The following is a 24,823-nucleotide window of genomic DNA, read 5'->3' as shown; positions in this document are numbered from 1 at the left end:
TCTCGCGGTCCGTGAGTTCGAGCCCTGCATCGGGCTCTGGGCTGATGGCTCGGAGCCTGGAGCCTGCTTCCGATTCTGTGTCTCCCTCTCTCTCTGCCCCTCCCCCGTTCATGCTCTGTCTCTCTCTGTCTCAAAAATAAATAAATGTTAAAAAAAAATTTTTTTTTTAAATCATAAGGAAGAGAAAATACATTTGCAGTACTGTATTTATCAAAAAAAATCCACGTAGAAGTGGACCCACACAATTCAAATCCACGTTACTCAAGGGTGAACTGTATATATGAACACAATGAAATGATAGTGTCTTTTTAAAGAGTTTAATTTTATGAATGAATTAAATTCCTACAAAGCACAGATTTGTAAGATGTAACATGTTAGCTAATTGAAATTTCTGGATCTTGACTTTAAGACTTTAGGTAAATGATTAGGGTTTTTGTTCCCAAGTGTTTTATTTAAATTCTACGTAGTTAACATACAGTGTAATTACTAGTCTCAGTGTAATACTCGGTGCTCATCACAACACGTGCCCTCCTTAATCGCCATCACCTATTTCCCCCATCCCCCCACCCCCCTCTCTTCTGGTAACCATCGGTTTGAAAAATGATTAAGTTAATTGATAAGTAATCTTTAGATGCCTGGATAGTTTCTCTTTTTTTATTTAAAAAAAAATTTAGTGTTTATTTTTGAGAAGGGGGGAGGGGCAGAGAGCGAGGGAGACACAGAATCCAAAGCAGGCTCCAGGCTCTGAGCCGTCAGCACAGAGCCCGACACGGGGCTCGAACCCACAGACTGTGAGATCATGACCTGGGCTGAAGTTGGACGCGGAACCAACTGAGCCACCCAAGCGCCCCTGGACAGTTTCTCAGTAAGAAATAGATGCAAAACACTAGTCACTGAGCATAATTGTTCTTTAATTTTATTTATTTATTTATTTATTTATTTGGTTTGTTTGTTGAGAGAGAGAGAGAGCAGGGGAGAGAGGCAGAGGGAGAAGGAGAAAGAGAGAATCTTAAGCCGGCACCATGCTCAGCTTGGAGCCCAACTTGGGGCTTGATGTCACAGCCTGGAGATCACGACCTGAGCCGATGTCAAGAGTCGGTCGCTTCACCGACGGAGCGACCCAGGAGCCCCAAACATAATTTTTGTTCTCATTTTCTAGAATGGCACTGTGCTTATCCATAAATTCAGGAAAAGTGCAGACAAGTAATGGAATTGGAAAGCCCAAATTGTCAAAGCTCTCAGAAACCCCTTGAATGTCTATGGCCTAACAAAGAGCATACCTTGTTTCACTGAGTTTTTTACAAATTGAAGGTCAGTGGCAACCCCCCCATCGTGCAAGTCTATCAGCGCTATTTTTCCAACAGCATTTGCTCACTGCATGTCTCTGTGTCCCATTTTGGTAATTCTCATAGTATTTCAAATTCGTTCATTCCTATTTGTTATAGTCATCTGGAATCAGTGATTATGACTCACTGAAAGCTCAGATGATAATTAGCATTTGTTAGAAATAAAGCACTTTATTTATTTATTTTTTTTTTTTTTAATTTACATCCAAATTAGTTAGCATATACTGCAACACTGATTTCGGGAGTAGATTCCTTAGTGCCCCTTACCCATTTAGCCCATCCCCCCTCCCACACCCCTCCCGTAACCCTCAGTTTGTTCTCCATATTTATGAGTGTCTTCTGTTTTGTCCCCCTCCTTGTTTTTATATTATTTTTGCTTCCCTTCCCTTATGTTCATCTGTTTTGTCTCTTAAAGTCCTCATATGAGTGAAGTCATATGATTTTTGTCTTTCTCTGACTAATTTCACTCAGCATAATACCCTCCAGTTCCATCCACGTAGTTGCAAATGGCAAGATTGCATTCTTTCTGATTGCCGAGTAATACTCTATTGTATAGATATACCACATCTCCTTTTTTTTGTTTTAATTTACATCCAAATTAGTTAGCATATAGTGCAACAATGATTTCAGGAGTAGATTCCTTAATGACCCTTACCCATTTAGCCCATCTCCCCTCCCACAACCCTTCCAGCAACCCTCAGTTTATTCTCCATATTTATGAGTCTCTTCTGTTTTATACCACATCTTCTTTATCCTATAACTATAAACATGGGGGTGCATGTGTCCCTTTGAAACAGCATCCCTGTATCCCTTGGATAAATGCTTAGTAGTGCAATTGCTGGGTCGTAGGGTAGTTCTATTTTTGGTTTTTTGAGGAACCTCCATACTGTTTTCCGGAGTGGCTGCACCAGCTTGCATTCCCACCAATAATGCAAAAGAGATCCTCTTTCTCTGCATCCTCGCCAACATCCGTTGTTGCCTGAGTTGTTCATGTGAGCCATTCTGACAGGTGGGAGGTGATATCTCGATGTGGTTTTGATTTCTTTTTCCCTGATGATGAGTGATGTTGAGCATTTTTTCATGTGTCGGCCATCTGGATGTCTTCTTTGGAGAAGTGACTATTCATGTCTTTTGCCCATTTATTCACTGGATTATTTGTTTTTTGCATGTTGAGTTTGATAAGTTCTTTATAGATTTTGGATACTAACCCTTTATCTGATATGTCCTTTGCAAATATCTTCTCCCATTCCGTCAGTTGCCTTTTAGTTTTGCTGACTGTTTCCTTCACTGTGCAGAAGCTTTTTATTTTGATGAGGAACAACAACAACAACAACAAAAAACAGTAGAACACATTAATGAAACCAAAAGCTGGTTCTTTGAAAGAATTAACAAAATTGATAAACCACTATCCAGTTTGATCAAAAAGAAAAAGGCAAGGACCCAGATAAATAAAATCAAGAATGAAAGAGGAGAGATCACAACCAATGCAGCAGAAATAAACACAATACTAAGAGAATATTATGAGCAATTATATGCCAATAAAATGGGCAATCTGGAAGAAATGGACAAATCCCTAGAAACATATACACTACCAAAACTGAAACAGGAAGAAAGAGAAAACTTGAACAGACCCATAACCAGTAAAGAAATCGAATTAGTAATCAAAAATCTGCCAAAAAACAAGAGTCCAGGGCCAGATGGCTTTCCAGGGGAATTCTACCAAACATTTAAGAAAGAGTTAACAACTATTCTTTTGAAGCTGTTCCAAAAAATAAAAATGGAAGGAAAACTTCCAAACTCTTTCTATGAAGCCAGCATTACCTTGATTCCAAAACCAGACAGAGACCCCACTAAAAAGGAGACCTATAGACCAATTTCCCTAATGAGCATGAATGCAAAAATCCTCAACAAGATATTAGCCAACTGGCTCCAACAATACATTAAAAACATTATTCACCGTGACCAAGCAGGATTTATACCTGGGACGCAGGGCTGGTTCAATATCTGCAAAACAATTAATGTGATTCATCACATCAATAAAAGAAAGGACAAGAACCATATGATCCTCTCAATAGATGCAGAGAAAGCATTTGACAAAATACAGCATCCTTTCTTGATAAAAACCCTCAAGAAAGTAGGGATAGAAGGAGCATACCTCGGGATCATAAAAGCCATATATGAATGACACAATGCTAATATCATCCTCAATGGGGAAAAACTGAGAGCTTTCCCCCTAAGGTCAGGAACAAGACAGGGATGTCCACTCTTGCCGCTGTCATTCAATATAGTATTGGAAGTCTTAGCCTCAGCAATCAGACAACACAAAGAAATAAAAGGCATCCACATCAGCCAGGAGGAGGTCAAACTTTCACTCTTCACAGATGACATGATACTCTATATGGAAAACCCAAAAGATTCCACCAAAAAACTGCTAGAATTGATTCATGAATTCAGCAAAGTTGCAGGATATAAAATCAATGCACAGAAATCGGTTGCATTCCTATACACCAACAATGAAGCGACAGAAAGAGAAATCAAGGAATCGATCCCATTTACAATTGCACCAAAAACCATAAAATACCTAGGAATAAATCTAACCAAAGAGGTGAAAAATCTATACACTGAAAACTATAGAAAGCTTATGAAAGAAATTGAAGAAGACACAAAAAAAAAAAAAAATGGAAAAAGATTCCATTGCTCCTGGATAGGAAGAACAAATATTGTTAAAATGTCAATACTACCCAAAGCAATCTACATATTCAACGCAATCCCTATCAAAGTAACACCAGCATTCTTCACAGAGCCAGAACAAATAATCCTAACATTTGTATGGAACCAGAAAAGACCCCGAATAGCCAAAGTGATCTTGAAAAAGAGAACCAAAGCAGGAGGCATCACAATCCCAGACTTCAAGCTATACTACAAAGCTGTAATCATCAAGACAGTATGGAACTGGCACAAGAACAGACACTCAGATCAATGGAACAGAATAGAGAACCCAGAAATGGACCCACACACGTGTGGCCAACTAATCTTTGACAAAGCAGGACAGAATATCCAATGGAATCAAGACAGTCTCTTCAGCAAGTGGTGCTGGGAAAACTGGACAGCGACATACAGAAGAATGAACCTGGACCACTTTCTTACACCATACACAAAAATAAACTCAAAATGGATGAAAGACCTAAATGTAAGACAGGAAGCCATCAAAATCCTCAAGGAGAAAGCAGGCAACAACCTCTTTGATCTTGGCCGCAGCAACTTCTTACTCAACACGTCTCCGGAGGCAAGAGAAACAAAAGCAAAAATGAACTACTGGGACCTCAGCAATAAAGCACTTTTAAATTAAGGCATGTACATTTAAAAAAAATTTTTATTCTTCATTTTTGAGAGAGGGACAGAGTGCGAATGGGGGAGGAACAGAGAGAGAGGGAGACACAGAATCTGAAGCAGGCTCCAGGCGCCGAGCCTGATGCGGGCTTGACCCCATGATGTACATTTTTTTAGACACAATGCTATTGCACACTTAATAGACTACAGTATAATTTTTTTAATGTTTTTTTTAATTTTTTTTAACGTTTATTTATTTTTGAGACAGAGAGAGACAGAGTATGAACAGGGGAGGGGCAGAGAGAGAGGGAGACACAGAATCTGAAACAGGATCCAGGCTCTGAGCGGTCAGCACAGAGCCCAACGCGGGGCTCGAACTCACAGACCGTGAGATCATGACCTGAGCTGAAGTCGGACGCTTAACCGACTGAGCCACCCAGGCGCCCCTAATGTTTATTTTTTTAATGTTTATTTTTGAAAGAGAGAGAGCACGAGCAGGGGAAGGGCAGAGAGAGAGGGAGACACAGAGTCCAAAGCAGGCTCCGGGCTCTGAGCTGTGAGGACAGAGCCCAAAGCAGGGCTTGACCCCACGAACCGTGAGATCATGACCTGAGCCGAAGTCGGTGCTCAACCGACTGAGCCACCCACGCGCCCCAATAGACTACAATAACAAATGAGCTTTTATATGCATTGGGAAACCAAAAAGAAAAAAATTTCATTTGACTCACTTTATTGAGAAATTCACTTTGTTGCAGTGGTCTGGAACCGAACCCGCAAAATTTCCGAAGTATGCCTGTATTGCCATTTCCCTTGATGGCAACGAGGTGGATCCCCTCTAAGATCCACAAGTTATTTCCTAGAGAGTTAATAAGGGGTTGACCCCTGCGTTTCAAAAGAACTTCCAACCCTCCGCTCCAGCGGATTACAAGCTGATGTGACTAATTACCCCAAAGGACTCACATACCTCCAGCTTTATCACCGGCAGGTCCAAGCTGCATTTTCAAAACACCCCCCTGCCCAACCTCTGCAAGATCTCAAACCTGAAAGTCTGGTTTTCTGAAAACTGCCCGGGAGCCTCAGTGGAAAAGACCTTATCAAGCACTCTTAGCAACTGACATGGCAATAAAGTTCATGTTTCTCAACTCAAAAGCTACACATCACTTTATCCTGACAACTGGATGACCATCCCACTGGGACACTAGACAGGATTCTTAGGAACCTTCCAGAAACCACGGACCACAGAAGGGGACCGCTTCTGCCCAAGGTTAATTTTCTGATTCTTTAGCAGCCTTTTTCTTCCTGTTGTTGTAATTGACACTCCCCAGTAATCAACTGAAAGGCTTCTCAGTAGGGTCCTCCTTACCTTTATCCTGTGACTTTTGACCCTCTGTGATCTTCTCCCACTTAAGAAAAAAAAAAAAACCGGGTTCTCTCAGTCCACAGCTACTGCTCTCAATTTAACTGCTGACAAAAAAATTAATCATTCTTCCTTTATTTTTGTTAAATTTATGTATTTGTTTTGAGAGAGAGAGAATGCACACGCATGTTTTGAGAGAGAGAGAGAGAGAGAGGGAGAGAGAGAGAGAATCTCAGGCAGGCTCTGCACGGCCAGCGCGGAGCCCAATGAGGGGCTCGAACTCACAAACCATGAGATTGTGACCTGAGCCGAAACTCAGGCGCCCTTAATCATCCTTCCTTTAAATGTACCTCTAGGGGCACGTGGGTGGCTCCGTCAGTTAAGCAGCAGGCTCCGGGTCAGGTCATGATCTCACGGTTCACGAGTTTGAGCCCCTCATCAGGCTCTGTGCTGACAGCTCGGGGCCCAGAGCCTGCTTTGGATTCTGTGTCTCCCTCTCCCTCTGCCCCTCCCCTGCTCATGCTCTGTCTCTGTCTCTCTCTCAAAAATAAATACACATGTAAAATTTTTAAAAATAAAACAAAAGATCCAAGACTTAACCTGAGAGTTCATGAGGTAGCAGGAGAGCCAGACAAAGCAACAGTTCTCAGTCGATGTGGCGACATAATTTGCCTCCAGATGCTACGAAGGATACAGCACACTTTCGTAGTATTGCCAACAAGGCATAACCTGAATTAACCATGAGGAAAACTCAAAGAATCCCAAATTAAGGGACATTCTACGTTTCGAACTCCAAAAATGTCAATGTCATGAAACAAAGGCCGAGGAGCTCTTCCAGATTAAAGGGGAAGAAACACAGCTAAATACAACGCTTTACTCTGGATTCGATTTGGGAATGGAATGGTTTTTTTTTTTCCTTTTATTAGAAAGGACATTAGTGGGACATGAAATTCAGGTAGATAATATTGTATCGATGCTAACTGCCTGATCTTGATTAACTGTGCTGTGCTGTGGTTATATAAGAGAATGTCCTTTTATTTTTAGGACATGTATTCCAAAGTATTTAGAGGTAACAGAACATCATGTCTGCGACTCACTCTCAAACTGGTCGAGAAAAATATATATATATTTGCATTTATATGTAAATGAGACAGAGGAAAATAAAGCAAATGTGGTGGACTGTTAACATTTGAGGAATCTAGGGGCGCCTGGGTGGCTCAGTTGGTTAAGCGTCCAACTCTTGATTTTGGCGCAAGTCATGATCTCATGGTTTGTGGGTTTGAGCCCCGCGTGGGTCTCCACGCTGACAGCGTAAAGCCTGCCTGGGATTCTGTCTCTTTCTCTCTCTGCCCCTCCCTCGCTTACTCTCTGTATCTTTCTCAATATAAATACAAATAAACCTAAAAAAAAAAAAAACATTTGAGGGGCACCTGGTGGCTCAGTCAGTTAAGCGTCTGACTCTTGATTTCACCTCAGGTCATGATCTCACCGTTTGTGAGTTCGAGCCCCATGTTGGGCTCTGCGATGACAGTGTGGAGCCTGCTTAGGATTCTTTCTCTCTCTCTCTCTCTGGCCCTCCCCTGCTCTCTCTCTCTCTCCAAAATAAATAAATACACTTAAAGAAAAACATTTGAGGAATCTAGGTAAAGGGTAATCATGAATCCTTTGTACCATTTTTGCAACTCTTCCGTAAGGGTGACATTTTTTCAAAATAAAGTTGACATCCTGCCTACCAAAAAAAGTGCTGTATCATCACTCTGGCGGGCCCTGGGGGGGCGGGGGCAGCGGGGTGAAGGTGAATAAGATTGCATCCCTGCCCTACAGGACTCGGGATCTAGTGGGTCATTTTGGCTGCAGATCCAAAGGGGTGAGGCTAGCCCCCCAGGGAAGTGACAGCAATGTGGGCAAGAAATGGGGAAGCTTGAATGAACTACGGAACTGCCAGCAGAGCCAGAAGGGCATTAAAAGGACAATTTCTATGATCTGGTGACTAACCGGACTTGAGGGAGGGAACAAGAAGAGAAGGGCTTCTTACACAGTCTATTGCTTATAGACCATCATCCCATTCCCAGGTTTGTGGAGAATAATGTGATTGGTTTGGGACAGCTCCGTGGGGGCAGTCGAGTAGAGAGCCTCTGAACTACCAGCCTGTGGTTTGGGGGGAGAGGTCGGGGCTGAGATACAGTTTGGGGTGTCGTCAGCATTAGGGAGGTAGAAGAAGCCATGTGATAGGGAGAGGACACAATAGAACCCCAGAGAAGCATCTGGAGACCGCGGTCCCGTTCTTGGCCCCACCCAAGGAAGTGTCCTTCAAGTGTTTTGGTTTTTTTTTAATGTTTTTATTTTTGAGAGAGAAAGACACACACACACACAGAGTGCAAGCAGGGGAGGGGCAGAGAGAGAGGGAGACACAGAATGGGAAGCAGGCTCCGGGTTCTGAGCTGTCAGCACAGAGCCCAATGTGGGGCTCGAACCCACGAGCCATGAGATCATGACCTGAACGGAAGCCAGACGCTTAACCGACTGAGCCACCCAGGCGCCCCAGGTTCTTATTTTTCTACTGATGGTTTGGCCTATTTGCCAGAACTCTCCCAGCTTAATGTGTGACTGGGAGTCTCCTCACTTTGTAGACTTGTGTTTTCCCATCTTTAAATGGGGGCACGGGAGAGCGGTTGACTTAAGTAACCTCCCCGGGATGAAGGGGAAATAATTGAGGCCGGAAGTGCCAGTTACTCTAAGTTTCTAACCTTAAACTTTGAGCGGCGATTCCTCCAACCATCTCCTGCCTGTCTCGAGCCATGTGCCTTTCCATCTTGGTTTCTGGCCCTTCAACTGGAACTCCAACAGTGATTGTGACTTGAGTGTGCTAAGGGGTTTTAGGGCAGTGCAGATGGCAAGGAATGTGACACCGGATTGAGAGAGATCAATAATGAGGTAGCACTGGCCGCCTGGGTGGCTCACCTCGGCTCAGCGCATGATCTCCTGGCTCATGAGTTCGAGCCCCGCATCCGGCGCACTGCTGTTAGCGCAGAGCCCGCCTCGGATCCTCTACCCTCCTCTGTCTCGCTGCCGCTCCCCCGCTCAGCTCATTCTCTCTCTCTCTCAAAAATAAAAATAAACATTTAAAAACAAGTAATGAGGCAGCACTGACCTCGCATCCAACACATACAATAAAACACACAAATCTCAAGCGTAACCACCCCAATGACTTTTGACAGTTCGTATTTCTGTGCAACGCAAACGTTCATCCGGATACGCGCCCATCACCCCCGAAAATTCCTTTCACCCCTTCACAGTTAATCCCCGGCTCCCATCCCCCCAGCGGCAACCACCGTTCTGTTCACCTCCCTCCCTGAATTTTTTTTTTTTTTTTGCACTGTTTTAAACTTGGAGGTTCTTTAGAGAAACTGCGAAGAGTGTGGAGCTGAACCGTACTTAGGATCGATAGGATCTTTAAATCCAATCAAACAAAGCCTTTCCGCTTCCCCCACCAAAAACGCTTCGCAAGAGTTGGCCTCCAGCCACCAGGCTTTCTTCTCCGCTAGGAAAAGGGTGGATTTGTTTAACCGCTTTGTTCTTTCCTTTTTTCACCTGTTTGTGTTTAACCGGACCCTCGACCGCAATCTCTGCTAGGCGTTTTAACCATTTTTCTTGTTTAAGTAAGAGATAAACTCGAGCTCTCCGTCCAAACTCCGAGGCTTAGGTCCCGCGGGCTCCAAGCCTGTGCCCCGCCCCCTCCCCCCTGTCCGGGGTGGCTTCGTAGGATTCTTCCTGGAGCCCCGGAGGAGGGGCCCAGCGTTGGGGGTTGCGAGTCCCCACCCCCCACCTGCCGAGCCGCCGCGTCCCCCGCCCGGCCCTCCCGGCTGGGCTGCCTGACCTTTGAGCCGCCTGCAGGTCGCCAGCCTGGTGAGTGCCCGGGTCGGGCCGGCCTCCCCGCCCCCCCCCCACTCTCCGGGGGAGGAAAGGTCTGGCGACCGCCTAGCGAAAGCCCCTCGGCCCGCTCTTCCGACCAGGGCCGGCCGGCCGGAGACCGACTGCCCCCTGCGCGCCCCGGGGACCTCGCGCCCTGCGCGCCCCCGCTTGGCCGGCCCGTGCACCGGGCGGCCTCGACCTGCAGCTTCCCCAGGGCCTCGCGGTCGCCCGAGGCTGCAGCGGCGCCGCCGGGTCGCGCGGAGGCCCCTCACCCGCACAGGTACCGCAGGTGCAGCGGGGGCACCCGCCGCCGCGTGCCCGCTCCCCCCTGCCGGGCCACGGGTGCCCGAAAACCCCGGGCGGGAAAAGGACGTTTGCCGGCGCGCCTGGCTTGCACGCCGGGAGCGCCGGGTTAGAAGTCGCTGTTGCAAAAGTCCCGCGTCTGATCTTGGGCCTTATCTCAGACTGATAGCAGGAAGGTCTTTGGAGCCCGTGCCAAATTTTAACAGCCGGCGCGGATTCCGAATGCTACGACGCTGGCAGTCAGCATTTAAAGCCTATTTGAGCCGTGTCTCTTATAAAAAAACAAAAAAACAAAAAAAAACAAACAAAAAAAACCAATGTATCGAAGGACATTTAATTAAAACAAAGATTCTTTTCCTTTTCCCCGTGTCACTCATTTGCCCCATCCGTGGGTGGGACCCCTCACTTCAAGGCAGAAAGATGCCAGGGAGAAAGTTGCCTGTTTTTCCTCGCCCATGGGGTTACTTAGGTAATGTTGGTTTATTTGTTTCTTTTCTGATTTTTCTTTGTCTTCTCCCCGTTCGCTGGTCACGCTCTGGCCTAAAGTCCCAGCATGAAATGTTCCTGCCTGCGGAGTTCAGACTCCTTGCCAAACTGGCACCGTGCCTTGCTAGGCGGCCAGAAACAGCTGTCCAACGGGGGAGCCCAGACCGTGCCCTTTTCTGCACCCCTTCCATCGCGTGCAGTTGAAAAGGGGTGTCCGTTCTCATTCAGTTCACGGAGGAACGTATTTCGAAAAGTGCAGTTCAGAAAAAGGCAGAGCAGGAAGGTTCTGGCCTTTGAGCGGTCAGAGAAGGGAATCCGCACCATCCGCGCAGGGGGAGGGCGGCGGGAGCTGGTGTGCTGCAGGCGGGGGAGGGGCCACCAATGAGGGAGCTGCCCGCCCCCGCCCCACCTTGGGGGCTAGGGCGCAGGCATAAAGGGCAGCCTTACCCCGTCCGAGCGGCCAGCTCTCCGAGGGTCATTGGCACCGAGGTATGGATGTTGGGGTGTTGTGACTTTTTGCCCCCTCTCTTTTCAAAAGATAGCTTGAAAATAGGCACTGGGAAGTAAGTCAGTTGAAGATGTCTCATGCTGGACTGTCAGCTCTGTCTTCATTTTCCTATGCGTGTCTTCCCGCCACATGGCGTTATTTTGTTCTGATGAAGGGAAAAGTGGCTTTCCTGTTCTGGTAAAAACCCAGTCTGTACTTACCAGCGCCTCAGGCCAGGTGTTTTGCTGAAGTTGCCCGACGCGGTTACATTTTACCTTATCTCTGTTAACCTTCCAGAGATCTCTCGCATGATCATGTCTTCCGTTAAGATTGAGTGTGTTTTGCCGGAGAACTGCCGGTGTGGCGAATCTCCCGTGTGGGAGGAGGCGTCCAACTCTCTGCTCTTCGTCGATATTCCGGCAAAAAAGGTTTGCCGGTGGGATTCGCTCAGCAAGGGAGTGCAGCAAGTGACCGTGGGTAAGGATGAAGGCGGGGCTCTCCCTGGGACCTGCCCGGATGGCTGTCTTTTCCCTGGGGAGTGGCTGTCACCTGATGTGTCATTCCCCAGGGACCTTCCTGGTAAAGGGTACTAGGTATGCTTTAACACTTTTGGATTGTCCTGCTCTCTGTATCCCCTGTGTCCTCCCACTTTGACCCAGGAGAAACTTCTGGATGGTCAATACTTTCCTCTTCCTCTGTGGGGGAGACGGCAACATTTCCCCATCTTGTTTTGCTCAGGGGGCGCACAGTAGGGTCTTTCCGTAACATCCTCGGGTAACAGCTTTAAAAGTTGCAGACCCCGTTTGTGGCACAGCAAAGGCTGTCTTATCCTGGGTCAGGCCAAGCCCTTAATCCGCGAAAAGAAATAACAGGCATATCCCTTTGAACATAAAAAGAAGGGCTTTCAGACTTACAAAGCATCAACCAGGCCTATCCGGTCATGGTAACAAAATAAGATTCAGGACGAAATTCAAGGGCATTTGGATGAGATTGTTTATGGCCACGTGATTCCCAGTGGAGGGGTTTCTCATTCTCTGGCCGGGAAGGGTGTGGGCTTGGTTAGAGATAAGGAAGTTGCTTATTTTGTGTTAATGAGAAGAGATACCAGGAATTCCTGTGACCTCGGGACGGCTCATCCCAGAACTGGTGACCTCAAACTTTTTTTTTTTTTAATGAGTAGGAACAGCTTCTTTTTTTAAATTTTTAAAATTTATTTTGAGAGAGAGAGAGAGAGCAGGAGAGAGGCAGAGAGAGAAGGGAGCATGACCTGAGCCGAAACCAAGAGTCAGATGCTCAACCTACTGAGCCACCCGGGCGCCCCAAGAGGGAACAGCTTTTTAATTCACCCAGGGATATCAGTTCGGCTGGAGGCAAAGTGACTGTGACCAGCGGTCAGAGTGGGGACAGGGACCTGTTGCCTTCCCCAGTCTCTCTTTGCCAGCCTGCACACATTAGGGATATATCCCCACCTCCAATCTGCAAACTACCCCCCACAAACCATAGAAAAGGCTTATGATGTCAGCAGTCACTTAGGAAGTCTCAGGCCACAGGTCAGGATCCATGATGAGAATGTGACCTTCCCTATAGTGTCCCGCACATTCTCCGGGCCCCTCGATGGCTGGAATCAACTTCTGAACAGGGCTTTTAGCTAAGACCTGCTCCCAGAGCACCTGGCGCCTTGTGCTTGTTGAAGAGGTGCTCAGAAAATGTTTTCAAAATAAATTCTGGTCAATTGGTTTCCTGTGATTGCTCACCATGGTAATCAGTCTCTCCACTTCAGAAGTCTCCTTATATGTGGAAAAATACTAAACCCAGGAAACCTAACATTTAAAAAGTACAAAATGTAGGGGCGCCTGGGTGGGTCAGTCGGTTAAGCATCCGACACTTGATCTCAGCTCAGGTCTTGATCACAGAGTCGTCAGTTCAAGCTCGGCACTGGTTGTGAAGCCTACTTAAAAGAAAGAAGAGAGGGGTGCCTGGGTGGCTCAGTCGGTTAAGCATCAGACTTTGGCTTAGGTCATGATTTCGCGGTTCGTGAGTTCAAGCCCCACATCAGGCTCTGTGTTGACAGAGCAGAGCCTGGAGCCTGCTTCGGATTCTGTCTCTCTCTCTCTCTCTCTCTCTCTCAAAAATAATATAAAAAAAAAAGAAAAAAGAGAGACAAGCCCTGTCTCGGAGGGAGAATGAGATGTCGCAAAGCCTAGTTACCAGAACCAAACGCAGTTTGTAGCTCTGGGTATCCTGGAGACCAGGTGAATCGAGCATCACTTGCTCTGTGACAGCTACTCTGGTGTCCCCTTGTCCCCCCACCCCAGTTAGGGACCCCCTCCTTCGAACTTGATGTGACACCCGCCCCAGTGTATGGTGGCTGTCGCGGTGTGACTTCCCTGCTTCTCCCACTAGACTGGAAGCTTCCAGAAGAGTTGGGTTTCATTCCCCTTTCTAGCCCTGCTGCCCAGAACACTGCTCAATGAATATGCTCTGGTTAGGTAGTCTGCACCCTTCAACTGAAGGGAGAGGGCACTCCCATTGTCAAAAGAGCTGGAATCCCCTCGGGGTGGAATCCCCTCGGGGATGTCTGGTGGCTCGATGCCTGCGGTGGGCCGCTGGGCCGCTGGGCCGCTGGCCCACGTGTCGAGTCCTGAATGCTGCTTTTGCTTCTGCAGATGCCCCCGTCAGCTCTGTGGCCCTTCGCCAGTCAGGAGGCTACGTCGCCACCATTGGAACAAAGTTCTGTGCTTTGAACTGGGAAGATCAGTCGGTGGCTGTCCTGGCCACAGTAGATAAAGATAAGAAAAACAATCGATTCAATGATGGGAAGGTGGATCCCGCTGGGAGATACTTTGCTGGTATGGTTTATCTCTAGCACCTGTTGACTGAGCCTTGGCGATAAGCAAGACTTAGAGTTGGACTGGTAATGGGTCTTGGGGTCTTTTATCATTACTTGAGTAGCCTTTGACTGAAAATAAAATCCCGTAAGAAAGGCTTCATAAATATCCCTTTCAATTTCTGTCTCCAGCAGAGACTAAAGCGTGCATGGTACTTTTGTAGTTTAAATGAGTTTTAAAATAGGGGTTTTGTTGGGTGCCTGGGTGGCTCAGTCAGTTAACCGACTTCATCCGACTTCGGCTCAGGTCATGATCTCGTGGTTCTCGGGTTCGAGCCCCGCATCAGGCTCTGTGCTGACAGCTCAGAGCCTGGAGCCTGCTTCGTGGATTCTGTCTCCCTCTCTCTCTGCCCCCCCCACCCCTGCCCCTGCCCCTGCTCATACTCTGTCTCTCTCTCTCTCTCTCTCAAAAATAAATTTAAAAACATTAAAAACTTTTTTTAGATAAATAAATAAATAAAAAGTTTTGGGGCCCCTGAGTGGCTCAGTCGGTTAAGCGTCCGACTTCAGCTCAGGTCGTGATCTCACGGTTCATGGGTTCGAGCTCTGCATTGGGCTCTGTGCTGACAGCTCAGAGCCTGGATCCTGCTTCAGTTTCTGTGTCTCCCTCTCTCTCTTCCCCTCCCCTGCTCATGCTCTCTCTGTGTCTCAAAAATAAATAAACATTAAACAAAACATTAAAAAATTACATTGGTACAATTTCATCTGATGTACTATCTATATTCCAGTTTGGCCATTAACCAAATAATGTCCTTTATAGCATTTTTTCCCCTCTGGCACAGGATCTAGTCTATGATTATGTATTGCATTTACTTGACATGTCTCTTTAATCTTCTTTAGTTGGGAACAGTACATAGCCTTTCTTGTTTTTTATGACACTGCCATGTTTGAAGAATATAGTCCCATCCAACTCCCCTTGTTTTTTAAATTTATTATTCTTGTTATTCTTATTATTAATGTTTTATTCGTTTTTTTTTTTTAAGAAAGAGAGAGAGAGAGCATGAGCAGGGGAGGGGCAGAGAGAGAGAGAGAGAGAGAGAGAGAGAGAGAGAATCTTAAGCAGGCTCCACACTCAGCTCAGAGCCCGATACAGGCTCAATCCCATGCCCCTGGGATCATGCCCTGAGCCAAAATCAAGAGTCAGACGCTTAACCAACTGAGCCACCCGGGTGCCCCAGTTCTGTGGCACTTTGCGAGACAAAATAAAGATGTCGTCAGGGTTGCCTAATATTTTGAGCAATATTTGCATGGTGTAGATTTTCCTATCCTTTCACTTAGTCACTATCTGTATCATTATATCTGAAGTGAGTTTCTTATACCTAGCAGATAGTTGGATTTTTTTTAAATCATCTTGAAAATATTTTAATTGATATGTTTAGGTTATTTACATTTACTGTAATTACTAATATGTTTTGAGTTAGATCTACCATTTTGTTAGTTGCTTTCTCTTCCTTCCCTCTGTATTTTTTGTTCCTCTGTTTCCCCTTTCCTGCCTGCTTTTGGGTTGTGTGAACGTTGTTTTAGAATTCAATTTTAATTTATTTGTGGTGATCTTTTACTATATCTCTCTGTATAGTTTTTAAGGGCTTCTGAAGAGATTGCAAAATATACAGTTAACTTTTTGCAGTCTAGAACCAATATTTTACCACTTCAATTGATCTTCACTTATTTATGCTATAGTTGTCTTTTTTTTAATGTTTACTTATTTTGATTGAGAGAGAGCACGCACACAAGAAGGGCAGAGAGTCGGGGAAAGAGACAATTCCAAGCAGGCTCCTTGCTGTCAGTGCAGAGCCCCAGTCAGGGCTTGATCTCATGAACCATGCGATCAGGACATGAGCCAAAATCAAGAGTCGGACACTTAACTGACTGAGCCACCCAGGCGCCCCTGTGCCCCTGTGTTGTCTTTATATATGTACATGTAAGCCCCATCGGAACATGTGATTTTTGGGGCGCCTGGGGCGGCTCAGTCGGTTGGGCATCTGACTTCAGCTCAGGGAATGATCTCAAAGTTCATGGTTTCAAGCCCCGCATCAGACTCGGCGCTGACAGCTCAGAGCCTGGAGCCTGCTTCGAATTCTGTGGCTCCCTCTCTCTCTCTGCCCCTCCCCTGCTCACACTCTATGTCTCTCTCTCTCTCTCTCTCTCTCTGTCTCTCAAAAATAAATAAACGGTAAAAAAAAAAAACTAAAAAAAAAATCCTACGGCAAATATTGACACATTCGTCTTAGTAAGCAACCTGTATGTTTAGGTTCAGAGTATTTACCAGAAAAGCTGTGACCTGCTGTCTGTGAGGTACTCCTAGGATCTGGTCCCCATGTGGGCCACTCAGCGCTGGTCTGAGACTCAGGAGTTCTAACCACAGCTTCATTCCCAGTCTTTGGTATGCTAATTAGAACCAGATTCGTGCACATACAAGTTGAAGATGAGCCCGGAGATCATAAACAGCTTTATGGAATGCCAATTTCTGAGCAACATCCCTCTTCACTATTTCCGGGTGCCTTCCATTTTCCTGGCTCTCTCCTTGTCACTCCTCCAGCCAGAAACCACCCTGTCTCTAGGACGGTGCTGTCTCTGGGGGCCAACCAGCAGGAGGGAGGGAGAGAGAGAGAGAACGTAAACACAGCAGTGTTTGGCTCTGCCTTTTTGGAGCTACACCTTCACCAAATGGAGAGGAATGTCCCCTTCCCTGAGTCGTGGTTCCTGCAGTTTCTGTTGCTGGCCACCGTCTGCCGTTGCTACCCTTGCCGCAGAACTGACGGAACGGAGAAAGGCATGGAAAATACCCAGTCTCTGAGCCTCAGGAGTTTCCTTTTCTGCTCCCTGGGCCAGATTCAGAGGGTTCCTCGTGGATCCCGGTCTTCGCCACAGTGCTCACGTCCAAGTTCCAGGCCGTGTTGAGTTCAAGCTGGGACATACTGGAAAATAAAACAGAGCACTCCCCACCAGTTAGGTGGCATTGCACATTCTGGTGTTCTTCCCTGGAGCTGCCTGATACGTACTTTTCAGAGTTCCCAAATAGCCACATGGTTACAGACGTTATAGTTGTGCTCAGGGCAAGAAAATGGGGTTGGCGAACATGTACTCCTTCTTATCTGGAAGAACTATACGTAACCTGTTGGTATAACCTTAATTTGCATTATAAGCAAGGTAGGTGTCGTTTATTTAAAATTTTTTGATGTTTATTTTTGAGAGAGAGAGAGGGAGAGAGAGGGGGCGCAAGTGGGGGAGGGGCAGAGACAGAAGGACAGAGGATCCGAAGCAGGCTCTGCCCGGACAGCACAGAGCCCGACACGGGGCTCAAACTCACAAACCATTGAGATCTTGACCTGAGCCGAAGTCGGACGCTCAACTGACGGGGCCACCCAGGCACCCCAGTAGTTGTCATTTTTGGAAACGGGACCCAGGTTGGGATTGTATGATCATCTCCTTGACTTGATGATGGGCAGGGAACCCTGGGATAAGAGGTGGTGCAGGGCACAGGGCAAGATGCTGTGGAGCTAACCTCGGTGCTTTTTGGGCTTTGTAGGCACCATGGCTGAGGAAACGGCCCCAGCAGTTCTGGAGCGGCACCAGGGCTCCCTGTACTCGCTCTTTCCTGACCACCACGTGGAAAAGTACTTTGACCAGGTGGACATCTCCAATGGTTTGGATTGGTCCCTGGACCACAAAATCTTCTATTACATTGACAGCCTGTCCTACTCCGTGGATGCCTTTGACTACGACCTGCAGACAGGAAAGATCTGTATGTACTTTTTCATTATTCCTTTTAATACTGCTGGTGAGTTTTTTTTTCCCCCCTCTGTATGTAACCAGTAAGCTGCCTCTTCCTCAACTCGTCTGAAAAGGTCCTTATTTGGGGGGGGGGGGGGGAACCTGGGTGGCTCAGTCGGTTGAGCATCCGACTCTTGATCTCGGCTCGGGTCACGATCTCACGGTTTGTGAGTTCGAGCCCTGAGTCAGGCTCTGTCCTGACAGCGCAGAGCCTGCTTGGAATTCTCTCTCCTCTTTCTGCCCCTCCCCTCCTCATGCTCTCTCTAAATAAATAAGTAAGTAAGCTTAAGAAAAAAGGTCCTCACTTGTGAAATAAGGGACTGTCTGGTGGTTACTATGCCAGTATAGTCACAATTACACAGACCTGACTATTTTTTCCAGTGAAGCCATGGCCCTCAACACAACTAATGGTGGCCGCCATTGCAAAAATATGAATAGATCCTTAATTCCCTTTCTTGCCACCATCTCTAGAAAGAGGCTCACCTTGAAATGGATCCTATTCTACCAGGATGTGCCTATAGGGAAGCAATACACAGGACAATGAGCTAAAGGAAGAGAAAGTTAAGGTTTGGGGTTGAAATCTCTCACTTGCGCTTTAGTTAACCATAGGAAGCTACTCAGAGACAGATGAATAATCTTCCAAAATAGAGAAGTTTACAAAGTAGTTGCAGATTGTTCAATTCCGTCAATGGGTTCTACATGAGCCGTAGTTGGAAGCTGGGAGGGAAGGAGTTCTTGAGAAAAATCTAGAAGGGAGTGCTTGAAACTGTTTTGTGAAAGGTGCCAAACCACAAGAGCCAAACCCATAATGAAAATGACATGAAAAAAATCACAAGACTCTCGTATAATTTAACCAGGGGCAAACTATTTCAGTACTGATGTTTTTGCTCTGAAATATAAAGTGCTCTGTTTTATGACTGTTTTTACCCATTTTACTTACGCATTTTTTATTAAAAAATTTTTTTTAATGCTTATTTTTTGAGAGAGAGAGAGAGTGAAACAGAGTGCGAGCAGGGGAGGGGCAGAGAGAGAGGGAGACACAGAATCCGAAGCAGGCTCCAGGCTCTGAGCTGTCAGCACAGAGCCCGACGCGGGGCTCGAACTCACAAACCGCGAGATCATGACCCGAGCCGAAGTCGGATGCTTAACCGACTGAGCCACCCAGGCGCCCCTACTTACACATGTTGTTTTTTTTTTTTTAACTTTTTTCTTCCATAACCCAGTGCAGTTATTAGAATGACCTGGATTTCGTAAAGATCCTCTGGAGTTTGATGGTTTTTTTGTATACTGTGATTCCCCCTTTAATGCCAGCCAGTTAGTTGGCTTCAGAATACCTTTCCTTTCAGGAACAAGCTTTTTTTTTATATTTTTGAATGTTTGTTTATTTTTGAGACAGAGAGAGAGAGCACATCTGAGCGTGAGTAGGGAAGGGGCAGGGAAAGACGGAGACAGAATCTGAAGCAGGCTCTGTGCTGACAGCAGAGAGCCCGAGGTGGACCTCAACTCAAGAACCCCGTGAGATCATGACCTGAGCCGAAGTTGGATGTTTAACCGACTGAGCCACCCAGGCGCCCCAGGAACAAGCTCTTCAATGTTTAGTTTTGATAAGATGATTTTGGAGCATTTGGCAGAAGCAGAACTGGTACATCTTACTAGTTTTTGCACGTGAACTGTTCACATGGTACCATTATTTTTATAACCATAAACTGAAATGTATCAGGTCTAACCATAGACTGAAATGTATCTAAGATGTGCAAGAGCTTCAGTTCGGGTCAGCCTCAAAGAGAACTATTGTATTTTGTTAAGAATTCCAGGGGCGCCTGGGTGGCTCAGTCGGTTGAGCGTCTGACATTGGCTCGGGTCATGATCTCGCAGTTCGTGAGTTCAAGCCCCGCGTCGAGCTCTGTGCTGACAGCTCGGAGCCTGGAGCCTGCTTCGGATTCTGTGTCTCCTCCTCTCTCTGCCCCTTCCCCACTCATGCTCTGTCTCTGTCTGTCAAAAATGAATAAACGTTAAAAAAAATTTTTTTAATAAAAAAAAAAGAATTCTACTTTTTGGAGCACCTGGGTGGCTCAGACAGTTGAGCGTCCGACTTCGGCTCAGGTCATGATCGCATGGCTCGTGAGTTTGAGCCCCGCATTGGGCTTTCTGCTGTCGGCATGGAGCCCCCTTCGGACCCTCTGTCCCCCTTTCTTTCTCTGCCCCTCCCGTACTTGCAATCTCTCTCTCAAAAATAAACATTAAAAAATTTCTACTTTTTTCTCTCCTCCTCTGAAAGCTTAGACAGATAGGTCTGTACCCAAACCAAAGAGAGTATGATCATCCCCAAATCATGTGGTAAAAATCCTTTGTTGAGGAGTGCCTACTTACGTTTCTGGACATTTTTGTTTTTTATTATCTATTTAATTTTTAAAGTTTATTTATTTTGAGAGAGACAGAGAGAGCATGAGTTGGGGAAGGAGAGAGGGAGAGGGAGAATCTCAAGCAAGCTCTGGGCAGCCAGCACAGACCGAGACACGGGGCTTGAACTCACGAAACCACGAGATCGTGACCTGATCCGAAACCAGGAGTCAGATGCTTAACCGACTGAGCCACCCAGGCACCCCTGGACGTTTTTGTTTTAAAGTTATGAACTCTTGGGCACCTGGGTGGCTCGGTCGGTTGAGCCTCCGACTTCAGCTCAGGTCATGATCTCGTGGCTTGTGGGTTTGAGCCCTGCATCGGGCTCTGTGCTGATGGCTCAGAGCCTGGAGCCTGGTTCGGATTCTGTGTCTCCCTCTCTCTGCTCCTCCCCCAGTCATGCTGTCTCTCTCTCCTTCAAAAAGAAATAAACATTAAAAATAATAATAAAAAATAAAGTTATGACCTCTTCTGAACCATCTCACATGCCAGACCCTGACTAAGGAAACGTGATCAGGATTTACAGTCAGCTTGAGCATCACTGTCTGATGCTCAGTATTGAGCGGCCTGTTGTTTCGTTGTACGCATGTGTGTATTTGTTTGTTTTTAACTACAGCCAACCGCAGAAGTGTGTATAAGCTGGAGAAAGAGGAACAAATTCCGGATGGAATGTGTATTGATGCTGAGGGGAAGCTCTGGGTGGCCTGTTACAATGGAGGAAGAGTGATTCGTTTAGATCCTGAGACAGGTAAAAATAAAAAATAAAAAAAATCCCTGCCCTATCTAGAAAAAAACAGACACTAGCAACGGGAGAAACTACATTACTGACAAAGTTATACAGAGATATATTCAAAGGTCTCGGTAGGGTGATTTTGGAAATAAAGGCCAAACATATAGCCCCGAATTTACAGTCAGTCTTCCTTTCCTGCGGAGGTAAGTCTTTTGGGCCAACACAAATCATCAGGGAAGGTTAAGTCAAATACATGGCTGGTATCTGACCTCCACTTTTTGACTCCTCTTTTTGGAATATCCCTAATCTTCTGCAAGGAGTCCAGAAAGGCTGTGCAGGTTGGAGATTTGCTGGAGCTAGACTTTCAATAAAATATTTGCTCCTCTAGGGAAAAGACTCCAAACTGTGAAGTTGCCTGTTGATAAAACAACATCATGCTGCTTCGGAGGGAAGGACTACTCTGAAATGTACGTGACATGTGCCCGGGATGGAATGGACGCGGAGAAGCTTCTGCAGCAGCCTCAGGCGGGTGGGATCTTCAAGGTGATCTGGCTCTTTCTTTTATCTTGAGGGTGAGATTGGGGAGATCCTTGGCTAAGTAACTGAGCCATTAGTGCCTTTTCATACTTGTAAACATCATGCTAGACTTGTAAAAACATTTTATTCAGGGGCGCCTGGGTGGCTCAGTTGGTTGAGCGTCTGACCTCGGCTCAGGTCATGATCTCGAGGTTCATGAGTTTGAGCCCCGCGTCGGGCTTTCTGGCATCAGCATGGAGCCGGCTTTGGATCCTCTGTTTCTCTCTCTTTCTCTCTCTCTGCCCCTCCCCTGTTTGCACTCTCTCTCTCTCAAAAATAAATCAACATTTAAGAAATAGCCTAAAAATTTTTTTATTTAGATTTTCTAGACTATAAGCCCAGGACGATGTGTTCAGCCTACTTTGTGGTGTACTTCAAAATATTTTGGGGCTTCAGTAGTGCTTGTTGAAATTCTATAAATTGGTAGAATGGGCTTGGAAAACCAGTGTTTGAAACATGTTTATAAGATCAATTGAGGGGAGCCTGCGTGGCTCAGTCAGTTAAGCGTCTGACTTCAGCTCAGGTCATGATCCCACGGTTCGCGAGTTCAAGCCCCACTTTGGGTTCTGTGCTGTGACAGTTAAGAGCCTGGAGCCTGCTTTGTATTCTGTCTCCCTCTTTTTTCTGCCCCTTCCCCACTCATTTTCTCTCTCTCTCTCTCTCTCTCTTTCAAAAATAAATATACATTAAACATTTTTTTAAAAAGATCAGGTGATTGTTTTGATGTCACAAAAATATCTTTGGGTTTCTTAACTTCCTTTTTGCAACAAAACAAACACTGGTAAAAGTCATAGACCTCTCAAGCTGAAAAGAAATAAGAAGATGGTAGAAATAAAATCAGGTATTTTTAAATTTTATTTTAGAGAGAAAGACCACGCACAAGCGGGTGAGAGGGGCAAACGGGGAGAGAGAGAGAGAGAGAAAGAGAAAGAGAATCTTAAGCAGGTTCCATGCTCAGCACAGAGCTCGACTCTGAGCTTGATCCCACAACCCCAGGGTCATGACCTGAGCCAAAATCAACAGTTGGACGCTCAACCAACTGAGGCACCCAGGTGCCCCAAATTCAGGTTTAAATACAAGTTAATTGTAGATGGTTGCCAGTTGGATTATTATCAATGGACCACCTAATCAAGTAATTCCTTTTTATGATAGGAAATAAAACAAGGATGATTGGTAGCTAAGTAATAGTATTATGAATCACAAAACTGCTTTTAAAGAATACTTGGGAGTTATCTTTTAGCAAAGTTTCTCTCCTTTCTTTTTTTAACAGATAACTGGCCTGGGAGTCAAAGGAATTCCTCCCTATCCCTACGCAGGATGAAGACACAGAAAATTCTAGAGCTGAAATTTCAATGTAGTTACCAAAAAAATAAATGATGTGATAAAAATTTTTATTTACAATTTTTTTAAGGTAGAGCATTTTAGTAAGGGGTGACGGGTAGTTTTGATAACACTACAAGGCCTTCTGAAAAGGTATTATAAAAATGTAAAGAATTGTTCAACTGTAAATTAACCTCTTGATTCTTTGCAAATAGCTAGAAGGAGAGTGGGGAGGGACCCTATCTGTTCTGTATTCCTTACTTATTATACCTAAAGCTTCAAAAAATTAATAAATACTGGCCTGGTAATGACTTATTATGATTATATTCCTTTTTATTTTTATCATAGTTTTATAAAATATACTGCAATGCTAACCTACCCTCATATTATTCTTCCTATATGCTATTTTTTACAAGCTAAAATATTCCTGGAGGTTAAGAATTAAACACTCTAGCAAAATGCATGCTTCCAACAGCCACCTAATAAATGTAAAAGTACTATATGACTTTATAGAAAGAATACTTTTATAATTTTTAGTGTGTATTTATTTATTTTAATTTTTTTAATGTTTATTTTTGAGAGAGGGACAGAATGTGAGTGGGGTAGGAGCAGAGGGAGAGAGAGACACAGAATCTGAAACAGGCTCCGGGCTCTGAGCTGTCAGCACAGAGCCCAATGCGGGCCTTGAACTCGCAAACCATTGGATCATGACCTGAGCTGAAGTTGTACACTTAACCGACTGAGCCACCCAGGTGCCCCTAGAAAGAATACGTTTTTTTAAAAAAATAGCTTTATTGAGGGCGCCTAGGTGGCTCAGTCGGTTGGACATCTGACTTTGACTCAGGTCATGATCTCATGGTTCGTGAGTTCAAGCCCCACATCAGGCTCCGTGCTGACAGCTCAGAGCCTGGATCCTACTTTGGATTCTGTGTCTTCCTTTCTCTCTGTTCCTCCCCTGCTTGTACTCTGTCTCTCTCTCTCTCTCTCAAAAATAAATAAACATTAAAAAAATTTATAAAGAAATAGGTTTATTGAGTATAATCGACCTATACATACTTAAAGTGTACAATTTGATAAATTTGGCGCATATATACGTCAATGAAACCAACACCACAAGTAAGATAATGAATTTATCCACTACTCCAAGACTTTCTCTGTGTCTCTTTATAATCCTTTCCTTTGGTCCCTCTGTATGTCTGCCCTCAGCCCCAGGAAAACACTGATCTGATTTTTCTCACTATTAACTAGCCTTAAAATTGGGTAGTGTGAGGGGCGCCTGGGTGGCTCAGTTGGTTAAGCGTCCAACTCTTGGTTTCAGCTCAGGTCATGATCTCATGGTTCATGGGTTCAAGCCCCACGTCAGGCTCTGTGCTGACAGCATGGAGCCTGCCTGGGATTCTGTCTCTCTCTCTCTCTCTCTGCCCCTCCCCTGCTCTCTCTCTCTCTCTCTCAAAAATAAATAAACATTAAAAAAAAGTTTTAGGGGTGCCTGGGTGGCTCAGTCGGTTGAGCGTCCGACTTTAGCTCAGGTCATGATCTCACGGTCTGTGAGTTCGAGCCCCGCGTCGGGCTCTCTGCTGACAGCTCAGAGCCTGGAGCCTGTTTCAGATTCTGTGTCTCCCTCTCTCTCTGGCCCTCCCCTGTTCATGCTCTGTTTCTCTCTGTCTCAAAAATAAATAAATATTTAAAAAAAAAAGTTTTAAAAAATTGGGTAGTATGATTTCTCCAACTTTGTTCTTTTTCAAAATTGTCGTAGCTATTCTAGTTCCTTTGGCCTTCCATATAAATTTTAGAATCTGCTTAACTATACCTACAAAAAAAATCATGCTGCAATTTTAATTGAAGCTGCCTTAAATCTTGTAGAACAATTTAGAGAGAATTGGCATCCAGGAACGTGGTGTGTCTTTCCAACTGT

At 45.5% G+C, this 24,823-nt stretch overlaps 1 protein-coding gene across 3 annotated transcripts; it reads left to right on the top strand.

Annotated features, from left to right (window-relative positions):
* Positions 1 to 9,816: 9,816 nt before the first annotated feature.
* RGN (regucalcin) lies at positions 9,817 to 23,219 on the top strand. 3 transcript variants are annotated; one of them, XM_081793218.1, is made up of 7 exons: positions 9,817 to 9,939; positions 11,519 to 11,698; positions 13,888 to 14,070; positions 17,638 to 17,853; positions 20,899 to 21,030; positions 21,401 to 21,555; positions 22,859 to 23,219. In XM_081793218.1, exons 2-7 carry the CDS (start codon positions 11,530 to 11,532, stop codon positions 22,907 to 22,909), a joined length of 906 nt encoding a protein of 301 aa, XP_081649344.1. In that variant the 5' UTR covers positions 9,817 to 9,939; positions 11,519 to 11,529; the 3' UTR covers positions 22,910 to 23,219. The 3 variants fall into 3 exon arrangements, with proteins under 3 accessions (XP_081649344.1, XP_081649345.1, XP_081649343.1); XM_081793219.1 differs by lacking the exon at positions 9,817 to 9,939 and adding an exon at positions 10,014 to 10,225; XM_081793217.1 differs by lacking the exon at positions 9,817 to 9,939 and adding an exon at positions 11,090 to 11,223.
* Positions 23,220 to 24,823: the final 1,604 nt, after the last annotated feature.

Source organism: Panthera onca, chromosome X, assembly GCF_046562875.1.
Source record: "Panthera onca isolate mPanOnc1 chromosome X, mPanOnc1 haplotype 2, whole genome shotgun sequence".
NCBI classification, from domain to species: domain Eukaryota; kingdom Metazoa; phylum Chordata; class Mammalia; order Carnivora; family Felidae; genus Panthera; species Panthera onca.
This window is presented reverse-complemented; position numbering and strand designations above follow the sequence as displayed.

What these genes read in the sequence shown, in the direction of transcription:
- RGN (XM_081793218.1), top strand. Translation starts at nt 11,530, where the DNA reads ATGATCATGTCTTCCGTTAAGATTGAGTGTGTTTTGCCGGAGAACTGC. An exon ending in CGCTGGGAGATACTTTGCTG is followed by an intron (nt 14,071 to 17,637) that starts GTATGGTTTATC and finishes TGGGCTTTGTAG; the next exon opens with GCACCATGGCTGAGGAAACG. An exon ending in TCGTTTAGATCCTGAGACAG is followed by an intron (nt 21,031 to 21,400) that starts GTAAAAATAAAA and finishes TTGCTCCTCTAG; the next exon opens with GGAAAAGACTCCAAACTGTG.